This window comes from Microcaecilia unicolor, chromosome 8, assembly GCF_901765095.1.
Source record: "Microcaecilia unicolor chromosome 8, aMicUni1.1, whole genome shotgun sequence".
In the NCBI taxonomy this organism is placed as follows: Eukaryota; Metazoa; Chordata; class Amphibia; order Gymnophiona; family Siphonopidae; genus Microcaecilia; species Microcaecilia unicolor.
Window position 1 is genome coordinate 205,835,468 of NC_044038.1, and position 24,121 is coordinate 205,859,588.

The following is a 24,121-nucleotide window of genomic DNA, read 5'->3' on the forward strand; positions in this document are numbered from 1 at the left end:
GCGGATAGATCAAGAAGGATGAGGATAGAATAGAGCCCTTTGGATTTGGAGTACTGATAGAATTGAAAAATGAACTTGCAGAACTATTGTTAGTAATATGTAATTTATCTTTAAAATCAAGCATGGTACCGGAAGATTGGAGGGTGGCCAATGTAACGCCGATTTCTTAAAAAAGGTTCCAGAGGTTATCCGCGAAACTGTAGACCGGTGAGCTTGATGTCAGTGCCGGGCAAAATGGTAGAGACTATTACAAAGAACAAAATTACAGAGTGTATTCAAAAGCGTGGATTAATGAGATAAAGCCAGCATGGATATGTTGAGGAGAAATCTTGCCTCGCCAAATTTCTTTGAAGAGGTACATAAGTACATAAGCATCGCCATGCTGGGACAGACCAAGGGTCCATCAAGCCCAGCACCCTGTCACCGACAGCAGCCAAAACAACAAGCAATTTGTCCCGCCCATCCTAGAAATACTGTTCCCTCGTCCATTCAATAACATTCTGTGGCTTTTTCCTCCAGGAAGCCATCCAACCCTTTTTTGAAATCCGCTAAGTTTACCGCCTTAACCATCTTTTCCGGCAGCGAATTCCAGAGTTTAACTACGCATTGAGTGAAGAAAAAGTTCCTCTGATTCGTTTTAAATTTACCACACTGTAGCTTCATCGCATGCCCCCTTGTCCTACTATTTTTGGAAAGTGTAAACAGACGCTCCACATCGACCCGTTCCATTCCACTCATTATCTTATAGACCTCTATCATATCTCCCCTCAGCCGCCTTTTCTCCAAGCTGAAGAGCCCCAGCCTCTTCAGCCTATCCTGATAGGGAAGTTGTCCCATCCTCCTGTATCATCTTTGTCGCCATTCTCTGCACCTTTTCCAAATCCACTATGTGTTTTTTGAGGTGCGGCGACCAGAATTGAACACAATACTTGAGGTGCGGTCGCACCATGGGGCGATACAACGGCAGAATAATATCTTTATTTTTGTTTTCCATCCTTTCTCCTATGATACCCAACATTCTATTTGCTTTCCTAGCCGCAGCAGCACATTGAGCAGAAGTTTTCAACGTATCATCAATGACGACACCTAGATCCCTTTCTCGGTCCGTGACTCCCAACGCTGAACCTTGCATGACGTAGTTATAGTTTGGGGTCCTCTTTCCCACATGCATCACTTTGCACTTGTTCACATTAAACATCATCTGCCATTTAGACGCCCAGTCTCCCAGTCTCGTAAGGTCCTCTTGTAGTTTTTCACAATCTTCCCTTGATTTGACTACTTTGAATAACTTTGTGTCATCTGCAAATTTGATTACCTCACTAGTTACCCCCCATCTCTAGGTCATTTATTAATATGTTAAAAAGCAGAGAATAAAGGTGAGCCGGTCAATATTGTGTGTCTGGATTTTCAAAAGGCATTTGACAAAGTATCTCATGAAAAACTCCAGAAGAAACTGGAGAGTCATGGGATAGGAGGTAGTGTTCTATTGTGGATTAAAAACTGGTTAAAAGTTAGAAAACAGAGAGTAGGGTTAAATGGTCAGTATTCTCAATGGAGAAGGGTATATACTGGGGTTCTCCAGGGGTCTGTGCCGGAACTGTTGCTTTATAACATATTTATAAATGATCTAGAGATGGGAGTAACTAGTGAGGTAATTAAATTTGCTGATGACACAAAGTTATTCAAAGTTGTTAAATCGCAAGAGGATTACAAAAAATTACATGAGGACCATACGAGACTGGGAGACTGGGCATCCAAATGACATTTAATGTGAGCAAGTGTAAACTGATGCATGTGGGAAAGAGGAACCCGAAATATAGCTATGTAATGCAGGGTTCCACATTAGGAATCACCGACCAGGAAAGGGATCTAGGTGTCGTCGTTGATGACAACGTTAAAACCCTCTGCTCAGTGTGCTGCAGTGAGGAAAACAAAAATGAGGATATGCCTTTGTATCACTCCATGGTTTGACTGCACCTCAAATATTGTGTGCAATTCTGGTCACCACATCTCAAAAAAGATATAGCGGAATTAGAAAAGGTTCAGAGAAGGGCGATGAAAATGATAAAGGGGATGGGACAACTTCCCTATGAGGAAAAACTCAAGTGGCTAGGGCTCTTCAGCTTGGAGAAGAGATGGCTGAGGGGAGATGATAGAGGTGTATAAATTAATGAGTGGAATAGAATCAGTAGACATGAAGCGTCTGTTTACGCTTTCCAAAAATACTAGGACTAGGGGGCGTGCGATGAAGCTACAAAGTAGTACGTTTAAAACGAATTAGAGAAAATATTTCTTCACTCAACGTGTACTTAAACTCTGGAATTTGTTGCCAGAGAATGTGGTGAAAGCAGTTAGCAGGGTTTAAAAAAGATTTGGATAGCTTTATAAAAGAAAAGTCCATAAGCCATTATTAAAATGGACTTGGGGAAAATCCACTGTGTATTTCTAGGATAAGCAACATAAAATGTATTGTGCTGTTTTGGGATCTTGCCAACTACTTGTGACCTGGATTGGAAACGGAATGCTAGGCTTGATGGACCTTTGATCTGTCCCAGTATAGCAGTACTTATGTGCTTCTTGTGGGGGGGAGGGGGGAGGCACACACCGCCTAATTGCGGGATTCTGCTCTTTGTTTCCATTGGCAGTTGGGGCTTCCCTAGAACGCGTAGGATTGTTCGATACACAGGAGGACCCGTTGATGGGTTCGCCAGATCTGACGGTTTCCCGCGGCGGCCGCCATTATGAAAGTGCCGCTGTGCACTAGGTGCCTGACTCTAGACTTGTATTTCCAGTGTGGGGGGGAGGACAATTTGGACCACGACGTATTCCCTTTAGTTTCGGAAGGCCTAGGAATGGAAACAGACTGTGTTCCATTCTCTCCTGAGTCTGTGCTGCTGATGTGCAACACTTTTTTGTTGAAGAGGGCTAGCATTGCAGGGGGCTCTGTTGTTGGGGTACCGGTGACCCTGGGGCCAGATAGGACCCTTTTGGAGCTCCTTGGGGGACTTGATGATGTGTCTTTGATTTCTGAGCAGAGTGCAGCAGATCTGGCTTCTCTGGTGCAGGGGCGCTCCTTGGAGGAGGGGGAATTGCCCCCAGAGGAGGGGGATGACCCCACTAACCCGCTTGTTCAGGAGGGAGGAACAACCCTCTCTGATTGTGAAGGCCCTGGAGGCCCAGAAGATCACATCACTGGAACCCCCGGTGTCGGAGGTGACCTCGCATCCCGTGATGTCTTGGTTCGGATTCCCCTAAGTCCACCCATATCCATCCAGCTATGAAGGTTCTCATCTTGGACCAGTGTGACACACCAGGAGTGGGGCTGCGAGTGGCCAGGGCTATGGCCAAGCTTTATTCGCGTCCCAGGGGGGATCTGGAGCACTTAAGTTTATCTAAGGTGGATTCCCTTATTACTGCAGTGACAAAGAAGACTACTCTGCACCCTTTGCTGTCCCTGGAAGTGGGTCTGGCCTACTTGGTTGACCTGTTATATGATGTCCTCCATTCCTCAGCAAAAAGTATGTCACTGGCGATGACAGTGCACCGGTGGCTTTTGTCTGTGGCATTTGGCTGCAGGTACTGCTTCCAAGGCACGACTCGCTAAGCTTCTCTTCAGAAAGGGCTTCTCTTTGGTGATGTTACTGGGCCTTGGAAGTCTGGTGTCTTCTCGAAACAGCGCTATCAGCAACAGTAGCTGCCCTTCCAGGGGGTCACACGCTCTGCTGCATCTTCGGCCCCCTGTGCTACGCTTTCCCCTATGCCTCACAACGATGGGGTCTTGACCCATTCCTCCGTGCCCGCCGTTGGAGGGTGTTTGTCTCTTTTTCTGGAGGAGGGGGCTTCAGACCAGTGGGTCTTGGAAGTGGTGCATGATGGTTATTGTTTGGAATTGCTAGGGGAACTGCCGAACATTTTTCAGGAGTCCCCTTGCAAGTCTCTGACCAAGGTTCGGGCAGTGCGTTCCACACTGTGAGAGTTGCTCTGTCTGGTGGCCGTACAGGTGGTACCCCCAGGGGAGATGCCGGTCAAGGGCATTACTCCATTTACTTTGTGGTTCTGAAGAAAGACGCCACCTGTCGCCTGGTGTTGGATATCAAAAGGGTCAACTGGGTGCTCAAAATCTGTCATTTCCACATGGAGACCTTGTGGTCAGTGCTCTTGGCGGTGCAACCATGGGAGTTCCTGACTTCCCTGGACCTCAAGGAGGCAGGGAGCGTGCAGGTGACAGCCCACGTGGTTGCGCTGCTTTGTTCGTTGGGATGGGTGATCAACCTGAACAAGAGTCGTTTGACCCCCACTCAGTCCCATGAGTATCTCAGGGTGGTCTTTGGCACACGAGCAGGCAAGGCCTTTCTTCTGCAGGGTCAGCAGCTAAAGTTGTGCACATTGGTCTTCAGGCTTCTGCTGATCCCAGTCCCTTGGGCCCAGTTCCATGGCGGCAACGTTGGATATTCTATTGTGGACTTGATCGCACATGAGGGTGCTTCAGCAGTCCCAGTTGAGCTGTTGGTTGCTGTTGGAGAGTGACTATTGCTGCAGATGCCCATGGACCACTCAAGCCAGATTCAGAATGCGTTGGTGGCTTCACTTCAATAACCTGCAGAGTTCCCTTGCTGCTCCAGACTGGGTAGTGATGATGACAGATGCCAGCCTGTTGGGCTGGGGGGCCCACTGCCTGGGGAGGTTGGCGCAGGGACGTTGGTCGCCCATGCAAGCGTCATGGTCAATCAATCATCTGGAGCTCAGGGCGGTAAGTAGAGCCTTGTCGGTCTTCCTGGACCTGGTGTGTCACAAGCCAGTCTGGGTGCTCTCTGACAACACTTCGGTAGTGGCTTATATCAACAGACAGGGAGGAACGAAGAGCACTCCCTTGGCCATGGAGGCAATGCTCCTCTATCAGTGGGTGGAGACGCACCTAGAACTTCTGTCTGTGGGCAAGCTTAATGTGCAGGTGGATTTCCTCAGTTGCCATTGGTTTGATCCGGGGAAGTGGAAGCTTTCCTCGGAGGCATTTGGGGTGGCTGGCATTCGATCTCATGGCGATGGAGCGCAACGCCAAAGTCTCCCAGTTCTTCATCAGGCATAGGAATCCGGGGTCAGAGGTCTTGGATGCTCTGCTTCAGCCATGGCCAGCGGAGGTCCTCATGTATGTGTTTCCACTTTGGCCTATGATCGGCCGCCTTCTGGGCTGTATTGCTTGACACCCCAGTCTAGTAATGCTCGTAGCGCTAGCCTTGCCAGCCCTGGTATACGGACCCAATTCGTCTCCTGGATCCCTCCCCCTTTGGTCTTCTGTCCTGGCTCTTGAGAGTGGATGCTTGTGCTGGAAGGGTTACCTGGAGGCGGTGATTACCACCTTGCTTCAGGCCTGTGAGAAGTCTACTCCAGCAGCTTATGTGCGTGTATGGAAGGCCTTTGAGGCATGGTGCGCATCCAAGGCACTGGGAGCGCCTTCAGCCTCGGTGGTTGACATTCTGGCCTTCCTTCAGGAGGGTCTGAAGAAAGGCTTGGCCCTGAATTCACTGAAGGTGCAAGTGGTGGCTTTGGCCTGCTTTCGAGGTTGGGTGTGGAGAGGTGTCCATTGCGACGCACCCCGATGTGGTTCATTGTCTGTGTGGTGGTAACCACCTCCGTCTGCCCAGGCAACCTCTTTGCCTGGATTAGCAGCTGAGCTTGGTGTTCCAGGCTTTCCATCAGGTGCACTTTGAGCTGCTGGGTCAGGCTTCTCTGAAGGACTTGATGTTGAAGATGGTCTTTTTGGTGGCCATGTCCTCTGCCAGGCTGTTTTGTAGGGACCCCTTTCTCACCTTTATGGATTTGCACAGGCCTGGTTGGTTACCTGTCCATTTGTGGCAGGATGGGGGCGGCAGTGGCTAACCTCTGTTTTGTTCTTAGGGTTTCCAAAGCCGTGTGCGTCACCTGAGGGCTCTCGGGTTTTATATATATATTTTTCTGGAGGCAGGAGGTTTCTTGGTTCTTGTTGTTCCTGGTTCTCTGCTTCGGTAATGAATAGTCTGCTGCACAGGGTGCTATATGGCAGAGCTATCACCTGCTGGTAGGTGGACATAACCCATGTCTCTGGATTGATCTGTTGGGACTAATGGAAAGAAAATTATCAGGTAAGAACTAATTTCTTCGTTGCTAATAAATGCTTCTATGAAAGTCACATGAGTACCTATCCTTGTATAGAAGGATTTTAGTTTTATAGAAGTGAGAAAATGGGTATGATGGCACATAAAAAGAGAATAAGGCCCTATAGTTTTCATCAGTTGCCAATTTCACAAAGTCAGGTCTTCTGCAGCATCTCGTGGTGAGCCCACAACTAGTCAGGTTTTCAACATATCCAGAGTGAAAATGCAGGAGGTAAGTTTGCATATACTGCAGTGGTCTTCTCTTATGGTCTTTGAGGGCCATGAATGTGTCTATTTGGGATATTCCAGTTGAATATGCAAGAAAGAAATTTACATACATGCTACCATTATTGTATGCAAATTTATCTTATGCATAAAAAATAATTGAATATCTCCTAACAAATTAATTGTATTTACTAATTTCCAAGAATAATATAATTCCATGTAAAATGTAAAATTTCCTAGCTAAATTAGAAGCAAGCTGGCTAGATCACCAAAACAACTGATTGTGTCCATGCAAGTGATTTGAATAGAAGGTTTGTTTAGTCTCCTGAAGACGCCACGTGGCAAAACATTGTCATGTAGTGTCACGTCTGTGGCCGTGACCCCTCTCAGACTCACCTTATTTCCGGCGGTCAGCTTCTGAGCTGGCTCCTGTCTGTTCTTCCTGAGTTAGTTCTGTTTCTGTCTCTGTGCTGGCTGCACTGGATTGTCTGTGTGCTGTTTCCCATTCCAGACTTCAGCCTAGTCCAGTCCGGATCTTCCAGCCTGCAAGACTTGTTTGGCTTGTTTGAGCCTGCACAGCACCCGTAGCTGCCTGGTGATTGCTGCAGCTGAATCTCAGCTGCTGCTGGGCTTATTAGCCATTTGGAAACTCCCTGCTTGGCCTTTGCATCGCCTAAGGCCCTGGTTTGTTGGTGCTTGCTGCACTTCTGCCTAGTCCAGTTTATAGTCTGTATTCTTGCCTGATTCTAGTTTAGTCTTTGTGTAGCTTCTTGTACTGTATTGCTTGTTTCCCAGTCTTGTTTCTTGTTTGTATGTCTTTGTCTAGTTCTAGGTGGTCTGTGTTTCTTGTTCAGTGGCTGCCTGGCAGCTTTCAGTTCTGTCTCTGATCTACCAGTGTTTGTTCCCTGTTTCAGTGGCTGCTTGCAGCTTTCAGTTCTGTCCCTTGTCTGTCTGAGAGTCCTAGTCTAATATTCTGCCTAACCTCCCTGTGTGTTCTAGTCCCTGTGTGTATCCTGCTGGTATCCAGTTCCGGCCCTGTCTGGTAAGTCCTGCCGGCCACCTGCACTCAGGGGCTCAACTCCTGAGGAACGGTGGTCAAATGCAGCTGGCCCTGTCTGTGTCGGGTGGTTTTGCCTGTCACTGCCGCTCCTCAGCAGTGGTCCAAGGGCTCACAATCCTAATTCCTGCTTTTGGAAAAACGTGACAGAATGCAAAGGCCATGAGCTCGGCAAGATTACCCTTCCGGCTGGGGTTCCAGCCTCTGACCTTGTTTCCTGTTGGCAGTCCAGCTCCCAGTCCAGGCGCAGCTCCTAGTTCCAGTTCGGATTCCAGTTACAACTTAATGTTTGCTCTTGACACTTTTATGACGCTTTGTGAGTACCGGGCAGTGCTTCTGTCTGATGCAGCCCTGAAGAATACCCCTGAAGCTGCAGCGGAGAGGAGATGTGTCTCCTGGCTTGGGTTCATTAATAACCCAGTTTCTGCCGTTGATCTTTCTACCTGGCTCTGGGAGTACCGCCTCGGACTTTCCTTTGATCCTGCCCTGCGGGATACTCCTGAAGCCGACGCTGAGAGAAGGCGAGTTAGAAGTCCTGAGTGCGTGGTTTCCCTGCTGTCCTTTTACGCTTCCAGACGAGCTGATGCTGAGTCCAAGCCGAGTTCTAGTTCCGGCCCAGATGCTGAGTCCACTCCAAGTTTGAGTTCCAGCCAAGATGATGCTGAGTCCACTCCGAGTTTGTTCCAGCCAAGATCATACTGAGTCCGGATCGAGTTGCAGTCCCAGCCTAGATGCTGAGTCTACTCTGAGTTCCAGCTCTAGTCAAGATGCTGAGTCCCAGCCGAGTTCCAGCTCCAGCCAAGATGCTGAGTCCCAGCTGAGTTCCAGCTCCAACCAAGATGCTGAGTCCAGACCGAGTCACAGTTCCAGCTTAGATGCTGAGCCTAAGCCGAGTTCCAGTTCCATCCAAGATGCTGAGTCCAAGTCAAGTTCCAGTTCCAACCAAGTTGCTCAGTCCCAGCCGAGTTCAAGATCCTGTCCAGCTAACCATGGTCCAGTTGTGAAGCTCCTCCGTAGGTTTCACCATTGTTACCCATGGAAGCCTGAGGGCTCCTGTGGGGACACGGGAGCCTTGAGGGGGAGGTACTGTCACATCTGTGGCTGTGACCCCTCTCAGACTCACCTTATTTCCGGCGGTCAGCTTCTGAGCTAGCTCCTGTCTGTTCTTCCTGAGTTAGTTCTGTTTCTGTCTCTGTGCTGGCTGCACTGGATTGTCTGTGTGCTGTTTCCTGCTCCAGACTTCAGCCCAGTCCAGTCCGGATCTTCCGGCCTGCCAGACTTGCTTGGCTTGTTTGAGCCTGCACAGCACCCGTAGCTGCCTGGTGATTGCTGCAGCTGAATCTCAGCTGCTGCTGGGCTTATTAGCCATTTGGAATCTCCCTGCTTGGCCTTTGCATCGCCTAAGGCCCTGGTTTGTTGGTGCTTGCTGCACTTCTGCCTAGTCCAGTCAGGTCACTTCACTGGCTTCCAATCCGATACCGCAATCAGTTCAAGCTGCTCCTTCTTACCTACAAATGCACTCAGTCTGCTGCCCCTCACTACCTCTCTACCCTCATCTCCCCTTACGTTCCCACCCGATACCTCTGTTCACAGGACAAATCCCTCCTCTCAGTACCCTTCTCCACCACTGCCAACTCCAGGCTCCGCTCATTCTGCCTCGCCTCACCCTATGCCTGGAACAACCTTCCTGAGCCCTTACGCCAAGCCCCCTCCCTGCCCATCTTCAAGTCTTTGCTTAAAGCCCACCTCTTCACTGCTGCTTTCGGCACCTAACTCTTACCTTCAGGATATCCAGACTGCCCCAATTTGACTGCCCCTATCGAACTGACTATTCACTTGTCCTTTAGATTGTAAGCTCTTTGAGCAGGGAATGTCCTTTTAAGTTAAATTGTACAGCGCTGCGTAACCCTAGTAGCGCTTTAGAAATGTTAAGTAGTAGTAGTATAGTCTGTATTCTTGCCTGATTCTAGTTTAGTCTTTGTGCAGCTTCTTGTACTGTATTGCTTGTTTCCCAGTCTTGTTTCTTGTTTGTATGTCTTTGTCTAGTTCTAGGTGGTCTGTGTTTCTTGTTCAGTGGCTGCCTGGCAGCTTTCATTTCTGTCTCTTATCTATCAGTGTTTTTTTCCCTGTTTCAGTGGCTGCTTGCAGCTTTCAGTTCTGTCTCTGGTCTATCAGTGTTTTTTTCCCTGTTTCAGTGGCTGCTTGCAGCTTTCAGTTCTGTCTCTGGTCTACCAGTGTTTGTTCCCTGTTTCAGTGGCTGCTTGCAGCTTTCAGTTCTGGCCCTTGTCTGTCTGATAGTCCTAGTCTAGTATTCTGCCTAGCCTCCCTGTGTGTTCTAGTCCCTGTGTGTATCCTGCTGGCATCCAGTTCCGGCCCTGTCCGGTAAGTCCTGCCGGCCACCTGCACCCAGTGGCTCAACTCCAGAGGAACGGTTGTCAAGTGCAGGTGAAGTCTAGCTGGCCCTGTCAGAGTTCTGCCTTATCCCTGTGTGGGGTGGTTTTGCCTGCCACTGCCGCTCGGCAGTGGTCCAGGGGCTCACAATCTTAGTTCCTGCTTTTGGAAAAATGTGACATGACATAACTCCAACGGGAACATCTAGCAGCTATAGCTGTGATCATTTGGGAGGCCTTTTACTAAGCCATGGTAAAAAGTGTCTTGTTCTAGTTTTGGTGTGTGAAATTTGCGCACGCTGGGCCACTTTTTACTGTAGTGGGAAAAAGGCCTTTTTTAAAATGGGACAGGAAATGGCCATGCACTAATATTAAAGTTAGCGTGCAGCTATTTACTGCATGAGCCCTGATCACCACCTATTTAGAAGGTGGTAAGGACTCATGCACTAACCCTGCAGTAATCAGGCAGCGATGGGAATGTCCCCCCATGGTAGAAAATAGAAAATTATTTTCTGCCATAGGAAACTGTGTGTGCCAACTTGGGAACTACCGCTGACTCCCGCCCTACCCCAGCGGTAGGGCCAGTTTGGCGAGCGATAGCCCTACCGCATCTTTGTGAAAGAACCCCTTGGTGACTGGATTCAGATGGATTTTGACTGGCTGAAATAATACTTCTGGAATTATGCAAGTTTACATAACAGCATTTGATTAATCGCATTTGGAGTGACTTAATACTTGTCCATTTGAGTTGACAGAGTACTGTGACATATTGCATTCGGGTCTGAGATATTTCACCTGAGACGAGAATGGAATGGGATAAGATTTTTAATTCAACCTCATATTGAGGACATTATATTTATAACGGTATGCAGACAAGATTTAATTGTACTAAAATGTAACAAATAGTTGTTTTGGTGTTCTAGCCAGCTACTACATCATCTAGGAAATTTTAAATTTTACATGGTATTATATTATTCTTGGAAATTAGTAAATAAAGTTAGGGCCCTGTTTACTAAGCAGCGTTATAGGCACGTTAACATTTTTAACGTGCGTTAATCATGTACATGCCTACAATATTCTTATAGGCGCCTACATGGTTAGCACGTGTGCTAAGTGTGGGCGCGCTAAAAACACTAACACACCTTAGTAAACAGGACCATTAATTTGTTAGCAGAAATTCAATGATTTTTAAAAAAATATTAATTGGATAATTTAAATCATTGTTAATATTGGTAGCCGATCTGTTATTCTCCGAGGACAAGCAGGCTGCTTGTTCTCACTGATGGGTGACGTCCACGGCAGCCCCTCCAATCGGAAACTTCACTAGCAAAGTCCTTTGCTAGCCCTCGCGCGCCCGCGCGCACCGCGCATGCGCGGCCGTCTTCCCGCCCGAAACCGGCTCGAGCCGGCCAGTCTTCTTTTGTCCGCACTCGGTACGGTCGTGTTTTCGCCGTGTCGAGCCCCGGAAAGTCGACCTCGCGCGTCCAATTTATTTGAGCGTGTTTTTTTCCTTCGGGAAAGTTTTCTCTTAGTCGGGAAGTGCTCCGGAAACCCCCCGCCGGGTTTCGTGTAAATCCTCCCCGTACTTCCAGCTTTTTGCCCCGGTAAGTTTTCTTTCGTCGTCGGGGTAGGCCTCTTTTTGGCCTCGGTCGAGATTTTTCTCCCTCTAAATTTTGGTGCTTCAATTTTCGCCATTTCGGCTTTTGATTTCGCCGGCGTGATTTTTCCGCTCATGACATCGAAGCCTTCCAGCGGCTTCAAGAAGTGCACCCAGTGCGCCCGGGTTATCTCGCTCACTGATCGACACTCGTCGTGTCTTCAGTGTCTGGGGGCCGAGCACCGCCCTCAGAACTGCAGTCTGTGTTCCCTGCTTCAAAGGCGGACTCAGGTAGCGAGACTAGCCCAGTGGAACGTGTTGTTCTCGGGCTCTTCGTCGGCATCGGCACCGGGATCTTCGAGTGCATCGACGTCGTCAGCGTCCAGACCATCTTCCTCGGCCGCCCCTGCATCGAGTGCATCGAGGCATCGGGCCTCTGCATCGGCGCCGAGACATCGGATAGCTGCATCGACGTCGGTGGTACCAGGACCTCGTCTGCTGATGTCGTCGGACGGTGGTGCATCGGGTGGAGTGCAGGTGAGGGCTGTCCATTCCCCTGCTGGTGGCGGTGAGCCCTCGGGTGGGTCTCCGCCTACCCTGAGGGCTCCTGCGGTACAGCCCCCCCGAGATCGACCTTCTTCAGTCTCGGCCCCGAGGAAGCGACGGATGGATTCGACGTCCTCCTCGTCGGTGCCGGGGAGCTCCGGTGACATGCTTCGGAAGAAATCGAAGAAGCATCGACACCGGTCTCCTCCCCGTGTCGGCACCGAGAGCTCTGGGTCGCCGAGGGATTCGGCACCCAGCAGGCATCGGCACCGAGAGGACCGCTCACCCTCTGTTCAAGAGGTGTCGATGCGCTCCGCTCTGGACAGCCCGGAACAGCCTCCACGCCCGGAACAGGTACTGACGTCGACGCCTGCATCGACCTCTCAGCCTTTCTCTGCAGCCACTCTAAACGAGAGCCTCCGGGCCGTTCTCCCAGAGATTCTGGGAGAGCTGTTGCGCCCTACCCCTCCGGTACCGGCGGTGCTTGCGCCTCCGGTACCGTCGAGCGTGGCGCCGGCTGGCCCATCGCCCAGGTTGAGGTCCCCGACGTCGGTACCGAGTGCGGTGCCGACCGCGGCCACCTCCCAGGAAGGCTCCCCGACCACGTCGGCGGAGGGAGCTTCGCCGATGCGGGCAAGGGAGTCTACCTCTCGACGCCCCCATCGTGGACGGGGTTCCACGGAGTCGAGCAGGGCGAGGTTGCAGACACAGGTCCGGGAACTTGTGTCTGACACCGAGGGTGAGGCCTCGTGGGAGGAAGAGGAAGATCCCAGATATTTCTCTGACGAGGAGTCTGAGGGTCTTCCGTCTGATCCCACTCCCTCTCCTGAGAGACAGCTTTCTCCTCCCGAGAGTCTGTCTTTCGCTTCCTTTGTCCGGGAGATGTCTACGGCCATCCCCTTCCCGGTGGTTGTGGAGGACGAGCCCAGGGCTGAAATGTTTGAGCTCCTGGACTATCCTTCTCCACCTAAGGAAGCGTCCACTGTTCCCTTGCACCATGTCCTGAAGAAGACATTGCTTGCGAACTGGACCAAGCCATTAACTAATCCCCACATTCCCAAGAAGATCGAGTCCCAGTACCGGATCCATGGGGACCCAGAGCTGATGCGCACTCAGTTGCCTCATGACTCTGGAGTTGTGGATTTGGCCCTAAAGAAGGCTAAGAGTTCTAGGGAACATGCTTCGGCGCCCCCGGGCAAGGACGCTAGAACCTTAGACTCCTTTGGGAGGAAGGCCTACCATTCCTCTATGCTCGTGTCCAAGATCCAGTCCTACCAGCTCTACACGAGCATACACATGCGGAACAATGTGCGGCAGTTGGCGGGCTTGGTTGATGCTCTTCCCCCTGAGCAAGCCAAGCCTTTTCAGGAGGTGGTCAGGCAGCTGAAGGCGTGCAGAAAATTCCTGGCCAGAGGAGTTTATGACACTTTTGATGTTGCGTCCAGGGCCGCTGCTCAAGGTGTGGTGATGCGCAGGCTCTCATGGCTGCGTGCCGCCGACCTGGAGAATAGACTCCAGCAGCGGATTGCGGACTCGCCTTGCGGATAACATTTTTGGCGAAAAAGTCGAACAGGTGGTAGAGTCTCTCCACCAGCGGGACACCGCATTCGACAAGTTCGCCCGCCGGCAGCCTTCAGCTTCTACCTCTACAGGTAGACGATTTTTCGGGGGAAGGAAGACTGTTCCCTATACTTCTGGCAAGCGTAGGTACAATCCTCCTTCCCGACAGCCTGCGGCCCAGGCTAAGCCCCAGCGCGCTCGCTCTCGTCAGCAGCGTGCGACTCAGCAAGGCCCCGCGGCTCCCCAGCAAAAGCAAGGGGCGAGCTTTTGACTGGCTCCAGCAGAGCATAGCCGACATCCAAGTGTCAGTGCCGGGCGACCTGCCTGTCGGAGGGAGGTTGAAAGCTTTTCACCAAAGGTGGCCTCTCATAACCTCCGATCAGTGGGTTCTCCAAATAGTCCGGCAAGGATACACCCTCAATTTGGCCTCAAAACCTCCAAATTGTCCTCCGGGAGCTCAGTCCTACAGCTTCCAGCACAAGCAGGTACTTGCAGAGGAACTCTCCGCCCTTCTCAGCGCCAATGCGGTCGAGCCCGTGCCATCCGGGCAAGAAGGGCTGGGATTCTATTCCAGGTACTTCCTTGTGGAAAAGGAAACAGGGGGGATGCGTCCCATCCTAGACCTAAGGGCCCTGAACAAATATCTCGTAAAAGAAAAGTTCAGGATGCTTTCCCTGGGCACCCTTCTCCCCATGATTCAGCAAAACGATTGGCTATGCTCTCTGGACTTGAAGGATGCCTACACACACATCCCGATACTGCCAGCTCACAGACAGTATCTGCGATTTCAGCTGGGCACACGCCACTTCCAGTACTGTGTGCTACCCTTTGGGCTCGCCTCCGCGCCCAGGGTGTTCACAAAGTGCCTAGCTGTGGTAGCAGCGGCGCTTCGCAGGCTGGGGGTGCACGTGTTCCCATATCTCGACGATTGGCTGGTGAAGAACACATCCGAGGCAGGAGCCCTGCAGTCCATGCAGATGACTATTCGCCTCCTGGAGCTTCTGGGGTTTGTGATAAATTACCCAAAGTCCCATCTTCTCCCAGTGCAGAAACTCGAATTCATCGGAGCCCTGCTGGATTCTCGGACGGCTCGTGCCTATCTCCCAGAGACGAGAGCCAACAACTTGTTGTCCCTCGTCTCGCGGGTGCGAGCGTCCCAGCAGATCACAGCTCGGCAGATGTTGAGATTGCTGGGCCACATGGCCTCCACAGTTCATGTGACTCCCATGGCCCGCCTTCACATGAGATCTGCTCAATGGACCCTAGCCTCCCAGTGGTATCAGGCCGCTGGGGGTCTAGAGGACGTGATCCACCTGTCCACGAGTTTTCTCGAATCCCTGTTTTGGTGGACGATTTGCTCCAATTTGACTCTGGGACGTCCCTTCCAAATTCCTCAGCCACAAAAAGTGCTGACCACGGATGCGTCTCTCCTGGGATGGGGAGCTCATGTCGATGGGCTTCACACCCAAGGAAGTTGGTCCCTCCAAGAACGCGATCTACAGATCAATCTTCTGGAGTTGCGAGCGATCTGGAACGCTCTGAAGGCTTTCAGAGATCGGCTGTCCCACCAAATTATCCAAATTCAGACAGACAATCAGGTTGCCATGTACTATGTCAACAAGCAGGGGGGCACCGGATCTCGCCCCCTGTGTCAGGAAGCCGTCAGCATGTGGCTCTGGGCTCGCCGTCAGGGCATGGTGCTCCAAGCCACATATCTGGCAGGCGTAAACAACTGTCTGGCCGACAGGTTGAGCAGGATTATGCAACCTCACGAGTGGTCGCTCAATTCCCGTGTGGTGCGTCAGATCTTCCAGGCGTGGGGCACCCCCCTGGTGGATCTCTTCGCATCTCAAGTGAACCACAAGGTCCCTCAGTTCTGTTCCAGGCTTCAGGCCCACGGCAGACTGGCGTCGGATGCCTTCCTCCTGGATTGGGGGGAAGGTCTGCTGTATGCTTATCCTCCCATACCTCTGGTGGGGAAGACTTTGTTGAAACTCAAGCAAGACCGAGGCACCATGATTCTGATTGCTCCCTTTTGGCCGCGTCAGATCTGGTTCCCTCTTCTTCTGGAGTTATCCTCCGAAGAACCGTGGAGATTGGAGTGTTTTCCGACCCTCATCACGCAGGACGACGGGGCTCTTCTGCATCCCAACCTCCAGTCCCTGGCTCTCACGGCCTGGATGTTGAGGGCGTAGACTTTGCCTCTTTGGGTCTGCCAGAGGGTGTCTCTCGCATCTTGCTTGCTTCCAGGAAAGACTCCACTAAGAGAAGTTACTTCTTTCATTGGAGGAGGTTTGCCGTCTGGTGTGACAGCAAGGCCCTAGATCCTCGCTCTTGTCCTACACAGACCCTGCTTGAATATCTTCTGCACTTGTCTGAGTCTGGTCTGAAGACCAACTCCGTAAGGGTTCACCTTAGTGCAATCAGTGCATACCATTACCAAGTGGAAGGTAAGCCGATCTCAGGACAGCCTTTAGTTGTTCGCTTCATGAGAGGTTTGCTTTTGTCAAAGCCCCCTGTCAAGCCTCCTACAGTGTCATGGGATCTCAATGTCGTTCTCACCCAGCTGATGAAACCTCCTTTTGAGCCACTGAATTCCTGCCATCCGAAGTACTTGACCTGGAAGGTCATTTTCTTGGTGGCAGTTACTTCGGCTCGTAGAGTCAGTGAGCTTCAGGCCCTGGTAGCCCAGGCCCCTTACACCAAATTTCATCACAACAGAGTAGTCCTCCGCACTCACCCTAAGTTTCTGCCAAAGGTCGTGTCGGAGTTCCATCTGAACCAGTCAATTGTCTTGCCAACATTCTTTCCCCGTCCTCATTCCTGCCCTGCTGAACGTCAGCTGCACACATTGGACTGCAAGAGAGCATTGGCCTTCTACCTGGAGCGGACACAGCCCACCAGACAGTCCGCCCAATTGTTTGTTTCTTTTGACCCCAATAGGAGGGGAGTGGCTGTAGGGAAACGCACCATATCCAATTGGCTAGCAGATTGCATTTCCTTCACTTACGCCCAGGCGGGGCTGGCTCTTGAGGGTCATGTCACGGCTCATAATGTTAGAGCCATGGCTGCGTCGGTAGCCCACTTGAAGTCAGCCTCCATTGAAGAAATTTGCAAAGCTGCGACGTGGTCATCTGTCCACACATTCACATCTCATTACTGCCTGCAGCAGGATACCCGACGCGACAGTCGGTTCGGGCAGTCAGTTCTTCAGAACCTGTTTGGGCTTTAGGATCCAACTCCACCCCCCGAGGGCCCTGTTTGTTCTGTTCCAGGCTACACTCTCAGTTAGTTGGTAAATTTTTTAGGTCAATCTCAGTTATGTCCTCGCCGTTGCGAGGCCCAATTGACCAATGTTGTTGTTTAGAGTGAGCCTGGGGGCTAGGGATACCCCATCAGTGAGAACAAGCAGCCTGCTTGTCCTCGGAGAAAGCGAATGCTACATACCTGTAGAAGGTATTCTCCGAGGACAGCAGGCTGATTGTTCTCACCAACCCGCCCGCCTCCCCTTTGGAGTTGTGTCTTCCCTTGAAGTGTATTGTCTTGCTACATACTGGACTGGCCGGCTCGAGCCGGTTTCGGGCGGGAAGACGGCCGCGCATGCGCGGTGCGCGCGGGCGCGCGAGGGCTAGCAAAGGACTTTGCTAGTGAAGTTTCCGATTGGAGGGGCTGCCGTGGACGTCACCCATCAGTGAGAACAATCAGCCTGCTGTCCTCGGAGAATACCTTCTACAGGTATGTAGCATTCGCTATAATGCATATTCATTAGGGACATTCTGAAAACATAACTTGTCTATGGGGTCACCAGAATAAGTTTGGGGAGTTCTGAAGCATTTTATATTCTTAGTGTATGGGGAAAAAAAGTGGGTGCCCAAACTATGTCTTCATGATCTACAAGCCAGTTAGGGTTTCACGGTTTTTTTTCCACTGTGTGCTTAAATCTTTTGCATATTCATTGTGGAAATCCTGAAAATCCAGTGGGGTTATGGCTCTTGAGGACAGAGTTTGAGCACTCTTTGCTGAGTAAATCCAGCTCGTAATCCAGTGCTGCTCAGTCCACTCCTGGAGCCACCCTAATCATTTGGGTTTTCAGGATTACCTCGATAACTGTGCATAAGATAAAAATTATATATCTTAGAGATCCAATATTAAAATATATCAAATGCTTCCTTATCGTTTTCACTAGACCACTCCAGACACCATCTTCCAGCAGATGGAGACAGAGAAACAAGTTCTGCATACTTTGCTCTATAAGAGTGCCATGCAGTATTAGGTCTTTGGTATTTTCTCTGTGTCCAGTGGATGGTAATGAGCAAACCGTGCAGCAACTGGGCTTGTTTGTGAGGCTTGCCCTTGGACCAGTTGGAGAACTTGTTACCAGCAGAGCCAAGGGAGTTATGGAAACTTAAAAAAAAAAAATCATAAGTGGAGGAATTCTCTCTCTCTCCCCCCCAACAACTTAATTAAATTTTATATCTGCCACTTCGGAAGCAGCAAGAAGGCAGATCAGGTGTGGTGATTTTTGGGCAAGTGGGGGAACTCTAAGCCGGCATTGCCTTGAGGGATGTCTGCTTTTTCTTTGAGGACAGCAGGTCAAGTATTTTCACAGTTGGGTGACATCATCCAATGGAGCCTGGTGCAAACACTGACTGAGAATATTGTAGAAGTTTCTAGCAGCATCCCACCGTGCATGCAGTAGTTCTTTCCTGCATGCACAGTCCCCCTGTATGAGTTCCAGTCCCTCAGTATTTGTTTTTCCATGGAGCAGAGAGCATACATCACCTGCTATGGGTGAGTAACTTTGCTTTTCTGTGAGTCCTGAATGGTTACGCAAAATGTCAGTTTTAGGTTAAAATGGAGACACTAGCAGAGAGAGCTAATTGATGCTTATGCTGCGGAGCTCAGCAAGGTTTAGGGAGGCAGTGCAATTCTTTTTACTGCTCCTTCCTTTCATGGGTGGACATGCATGTTTTGGCGCAAACATACAGGAACAAGATCAGCTACTTTTAGTCCCGGAAGAAGACTTGCTGATTCTGGTCTCTTGGTCCCAAACTCCTCACTCAGAAAATACAGGAGAGGCAGCCATTTTATCTACTCAGTCTCAGGTTGCTGATTCAGAACCAATTAACTATCTGCTGCTTTGGCTCCGGGTGTTCTTGAGGGAGTTTCTTAAGGGAGTCCCTTATCATCTCTGGAATGCGCAAAAAGACCCCTAAAATCTGGAATTTTCTCCTGAGCTTTTGTTGTTGCACAATGCTTATTTATTTAAAGGAGCTCAGAATATTGCAGTCTTTTCTTCTGATTCCATAACTCTTGAGAGTTGTAGCTTATTGAAGTGGCATTATCAGTACTGTCTGGGAATATCTCTGAAGATGTTAGATATGTGGCTTAAATTCTTGTATCTGTGAGAGACACCCTGGCAGAAGGAGAGCTTCCTGTGTAGAAAGGGGATGATAGTTATATATAATTGTCTACTTGAGGACATGGAGGAACTGATCAACCATGAAAAATGACTGCATGGCCTTTTTTTTAAAGTGAAAATTGTATGAGCGATTGCAAGATTTTACTCTAGCGAGCGATGATGGTGACCTGTGCTTGCGCATTAGGTGCTCATCTTTTCTAAGCTGCTATTTGAGAAGGTGTGAACTAATATATTGAATTGAGAAGATAATGTTTCATTCCAGACCCAGGCTTGGTCATCGATATTAAATCCTGTGCACTCTTGGGGGAAAAAAGTGTGCAATTGTGAACAGTGAGTAGGATCTGTACAACACAAATGCCTAGGGAAGGATGACGTTCCTGATCTAGTGGGGGTGAAAAGTGGGATCTGAAGCAGAAAGTATAATAAGAAATAGTCTAACCAGTAAACAGGTTGAGACCTAAAGTTGCTCAGGGAAAAATAGGATGACTTGGGGGCCAAAACATGATCCAACGTATGTGTCCAGCGATTTGCATAAGGGTGTTGATAAGCTGTTAGAGACCTAAGTCATCCATAAATGAGAGGAATGCAGGTGCTTGATTAGAAGTGGGGTCATCAACCTGAATGTTGAAGTCCCCCACAATTAACATGAGAAATTTAGATATGTCATCTGCCAGGGTTTGCGAAAGAAGAGTTCCAGAGATCAACAGAAAGTGAGGATGGACAGTAGAACTAGATAAGGATATAGAGAGGGAAGGGAAGAGTAAACGTCAACAACAGAAATTACGGATAGGAAAATTCACTTGAAGAAAGTTCTAAAATATGAATGTCAGAGGGAAAGATAAAGGTGATACCGCCCCCACACTGCGATGATTGTGAGGAATAGAAGGCAGAGTAGCCTGGGGGTAGGCACTGGACAAGAAGGTCTCTTTACTCATTCTAATCCAAGTCTCAGTGAGACAAGGTAATTGAAGATTAAAGTCTAAATTAGTGTCTGAATGGAAGCAGATCTGGATCTACAGTTAAGTCCAACAGACAAGTTGGCCAACTGATTAGCAATCGACAAACTAGTAATGCATGGAGTGAGTAGTCTATAGTGTGGAGACAGAGTGTGAGAGTGTGCACAATGAGCATGGTGCCTCCAATGCAAGGGAATGGGAAAAGTTGGGTTGGCTGGAGCCGTGTCCAGAATAACTAAGTCAAGGGATACTCGGAAGAATAAAGAAAAATGAAAGAAAGACCTATCTGCCAAAAAAAGTGATGAAGAAACTTTGGAGTAGAGAATGACATGGGGACAAAGTTGGTCCCCATCCCCATGAGCTCTGTCCCCGCGGGCTTTCTCCTCATCTGTACAAGCCTTGAACACTTATGATTTTTATATTTAAATCATTTTATTATATAAATAGGAACAATATTCTGTACAACTGTTGTTTATAAATCACAAATAGAAAATAATAACAATGAGCAACTGAAATAAACTCCCGCCACCCTCTACCCTTCCAACCCTCTACCCCTTCCAACTGACTTCTAATACTCCAAGGAACTGTAATCCACCCTGTTAAAATGCCAGGGATACAAAATACAACCCGCTCTGTATGCCCTAGCGGAGGAGAAATATGCCCTGTGAAGATTTTTTTAATCTGTGGATGAATAATAATTTATCAACAGTCTCAGGATTCAGTCTAGCTGTCCTGTCTTCAACAGTCCTTCCCACAATAGAAAATGTCCTCTCAGAAGATACAGAAATTCACAGGAGCCTCCGTGCAAGTTTTGTCAGTTTTGGCCAGCATTTTTGCTTCTTTTTCCAAAAAATCAAAACATCATTGTCTGAATGACACGGGGACAGATTTTGTCCCCGCGGGTTCTGTCTCTGTTCCCGCAGTTACCATGTGTCCCCTTCCCCTTTGGAGTTCACCCCTGGAGCTTGTCCATGGAGCATGTGTCTGCAATGCTGCTAGTAACTTAATTTTAAAAGGTGGACTCTGGGGGACGTTCTTATGTAATTTGTTCACGTGATCCCAAACCCAGAAATCTATTTGCACTCATAACCACTATTCAAACCACAGCCACAGTGTTGAGAAGGTACAGGGTTGAAGCATGCAACAATGCTAATAACAATATTAAAGGGCAGACTTGGGGGATGTTCTTGCATGACCTCAAATGCAGAATGCTCGTAATTGCTATCCAAACCACAGCCACAATTGTGATTGGTTACGTGACCCCGAACCTGGAAATCTATTTGTGCTTGTAATGCCCATAATAGAGGGCATTAGAAAGCAATCCAGAGCTTTTGCATTACACCAGGCAAATTCATGCCATCATTTCAGCTGAGTTGGTGTCGCCAGAAGCAGGACTATGGCGAAGCTATATGCTTTAATGCCTGAGTAGAAAGATAAATTTAAACAGCCTAAGGTGGATGCATTGATACCTGCGGTCATCAAGGAAACTACTGTCCCTGTGAAAGGTGCTTGGCTTCAAAAGATATACAAGACAGGAGATTGGAATTGGTACTAAAGCAAGTTTTTGAAGTTTAAGCCCTTAGGACTCAGGCAGTTGTGTGTAGTGCCTTTGTATCTAGAACGTGCCTATGTTAGGAACAGCTTGGTTAAAAAGTTCCTTTTGGAGAGGATGAGACCAGTCCTTAGGCTGCTTGGCTGTAAGCACATTTAGCTTATATGGTTGATGTTCAATCCGACCTGATTAACACCACAGTTTGAGGTATGGTCCTATCTGTTTCAGCTCAGTGTCTGTTTTGGTTGCTTAATTGGACAGCTGATTCTGCCTCCAAAATTTGTTTAGTCTTTCCTTTAGAGAGAAGATATTTGGGAAGGGCTTAAAGAAGTTTGGGGAGAAATTAAACCTCACAGGTTGCCAGAAGGTAAGCCTAAACCTTCCTCTAGACAGGCTTCTAGCAGAAGGATGAATGTGAAGACAAATTTAAAACCTTTTGTTAGGGAAAGGGAAATGGGACTTGATATACCGCCTTTCTGAGGTTTTTGCAACTACATTCAAAGCGGTTTACATACATTCAGGTACTTATTTTTGTACCAGGGACAATGTTAGATGTCCATCACCACACTTATCAGATATTTGGAAGCAAGCATTGAATTTAGAACTTCTGATGTTGTTCTTTTTGGTAGCAGCAAAAAAAGGTCACGCAGCCTCTAAAGGTCATATTTTTTGGTATCTTAAGGAGACTATTTTTCAGCTTATATTCTCAAAGATAAACAGCCTCCTAAAGGTTTGAGAGCTCATTCCACTAGAGCAGGTGTTTTCAACCCAGTCCCCGGGGCACACCAAGCCAGTTGGGGTTTTCAGGATATCCTGAGTTGAAAATCTCTGCGTTAGAGGTATGGCAAGCTCGTGGGCAGAAGTTTGCATGATGGCCAAGTGATATTTGCAGAGCAGTGACATGGTCTTTGCTACATACATTTGCTAAGCACTGTAGATTGGATGTTCCTGCAAGAATAGAAGTTTCCTTTGGAGTGGAAGTGCTTTGAGCAGGGGTTACAGAATCCCTCCTATACATCCCACAGGTTTTGTACTTGGCTGGTGAAATCAACAAGGGAGGAGAAATTAGATCTTACCTGCTAATTTTCTTTCCTTGAGTCTCACCAGACTGGTCCAGATTCCCACCCTGTTCAACTGACGTGGTTGTTGGAGGTTCACTGTTCTTTCTGTTTATTTAATTTTTGTTTGCTAATGGTTAGCTGTACACCATCTTAAAAAAAAGAGAGAAATGTATGAACTTTTTTGGGAGATTGGAGGCACAAACAATTTTTCCTTATTGTTTGGTTTTCCAAAATACTGATGACCTCATGCTTCACGGTGCCCTTAGAAGGTGAAGCACACAGAACTTTTTTTGTTTCTCTGTCTCCATCCGCTGTTAGATTGACATAACCCACAGGTTCTGGACTGGATTGGTCTGGTGATACTCAAGATAATTAGGTAAGATCTAATGTCTCTTTATTATTTGTATTAATCCCAGTGGCGTAGCCACGGGTGGGCCAGGGCCCACCCACTTAGGGCTCAGGCCCACCCAACAGTAGCACATGTTTAGCGGTAGCTGATGAAGATCCCAAGCTCTGTCAGCTGAAGACTTTCCCCTGATAGTAACAAAATTCTACTCTCCACAATACTGGCACCTGCGCATACTCAGTTTTCAGCGCATGCCTGCTGCAGACTGCCAAGGTGCAATTTTCCTGCCGGCTGAGATATTTTTTTGGTGGTGGTGGGGGGGGGGGGGGGGGGGGGGGAAGAACATTTGGTGCCCACCCACTTCTTAACTAGGCCCACCTAAAATCTGTTGTCTGGCTACGCCCCTGATTAATCCTCAAAACCTGGTTGGCTAGGTGTGCTTTGAGAAGAGAGTTGAGAAGCGCTGCCCCTAGTCTATTTTCTCTTCCTGATGGGTTAGTTGTAATGAATCACTACTAAGATGCTTATGCTTGAAAGTGTGAAAATATATATTTATATATTAATATTATATTTTGTTTTGGCAGTTGGAAAAATATATTGATGAAGCTTCAAGAAAAAATGATTTTCAGCAATTAGAAGACTTTCTGCAGAATGAAAACTGTGATGTGTCTCAAAAATGCAGCAAGCAGTTTTTCAATAAGTTAAACAAACTGATATGTAGGGTAATATAACTTTGTAATAGTTCAGAAACTTCTTGTTTGTAACATTGCATCTGCTTCATGATTCTAAAGATTATTTGAGAAAGATTGGGCTGCAAATTCTGCACCTGAGGGGCTTAGGTATGATGATGAGAAACCAACACAATTTATTAAAATGATGTGGTTTAGGGGAATTGAATAACGAGAAGAAATGTTGGTAAATTAATATATTCTCTGTCACTGGATATTGGTAATCTTGAGCATCATTACGAAACTGGACCACTCTGGTTCTCTTTTTTTTCACTTGTACTTACCTGGTTATTAGTAAAAATTTTAATTGTTTGACTTGGAAAGAAATTAATAAGATAGGAAAATTAGTAACAGGCTATAAAAGCATAGTTGCAATATCAACTTTCTTTCCGTTAATACAGTATGAATTACTGTTTGAGTTCTACACCTATTATATAGATGTAAATCTGATGGTTTATTTATATTGTATATTCCTTCCTATTCTAGGCCTGTAATATGGCCCTGCTAGCCCTCAGCTTTCCTAGCCTTACTGTCTTCAGCATATTTTTAG

General features: G+C 48.4%; 1 protein-coding gene across 1 annotated transcript in view; it reads left to right on the forward strand.

Annotated features, from left to right (window-relative positions):
* Positions 1-24,121, forward strand: part of SYCP2 (synaptonemal complex protein 2) — a 244,855-nt gene that overhangs the window by 8,052 nt on the left and 212,682 nt on the right. Inside the window, 1 exon segment of the mRNA XM_030213454.1 lies at positions 23,428-23,565. Coding sequence (XP_030069314.1) covers positions 23,428-23,565 — 138 coding nt within the window.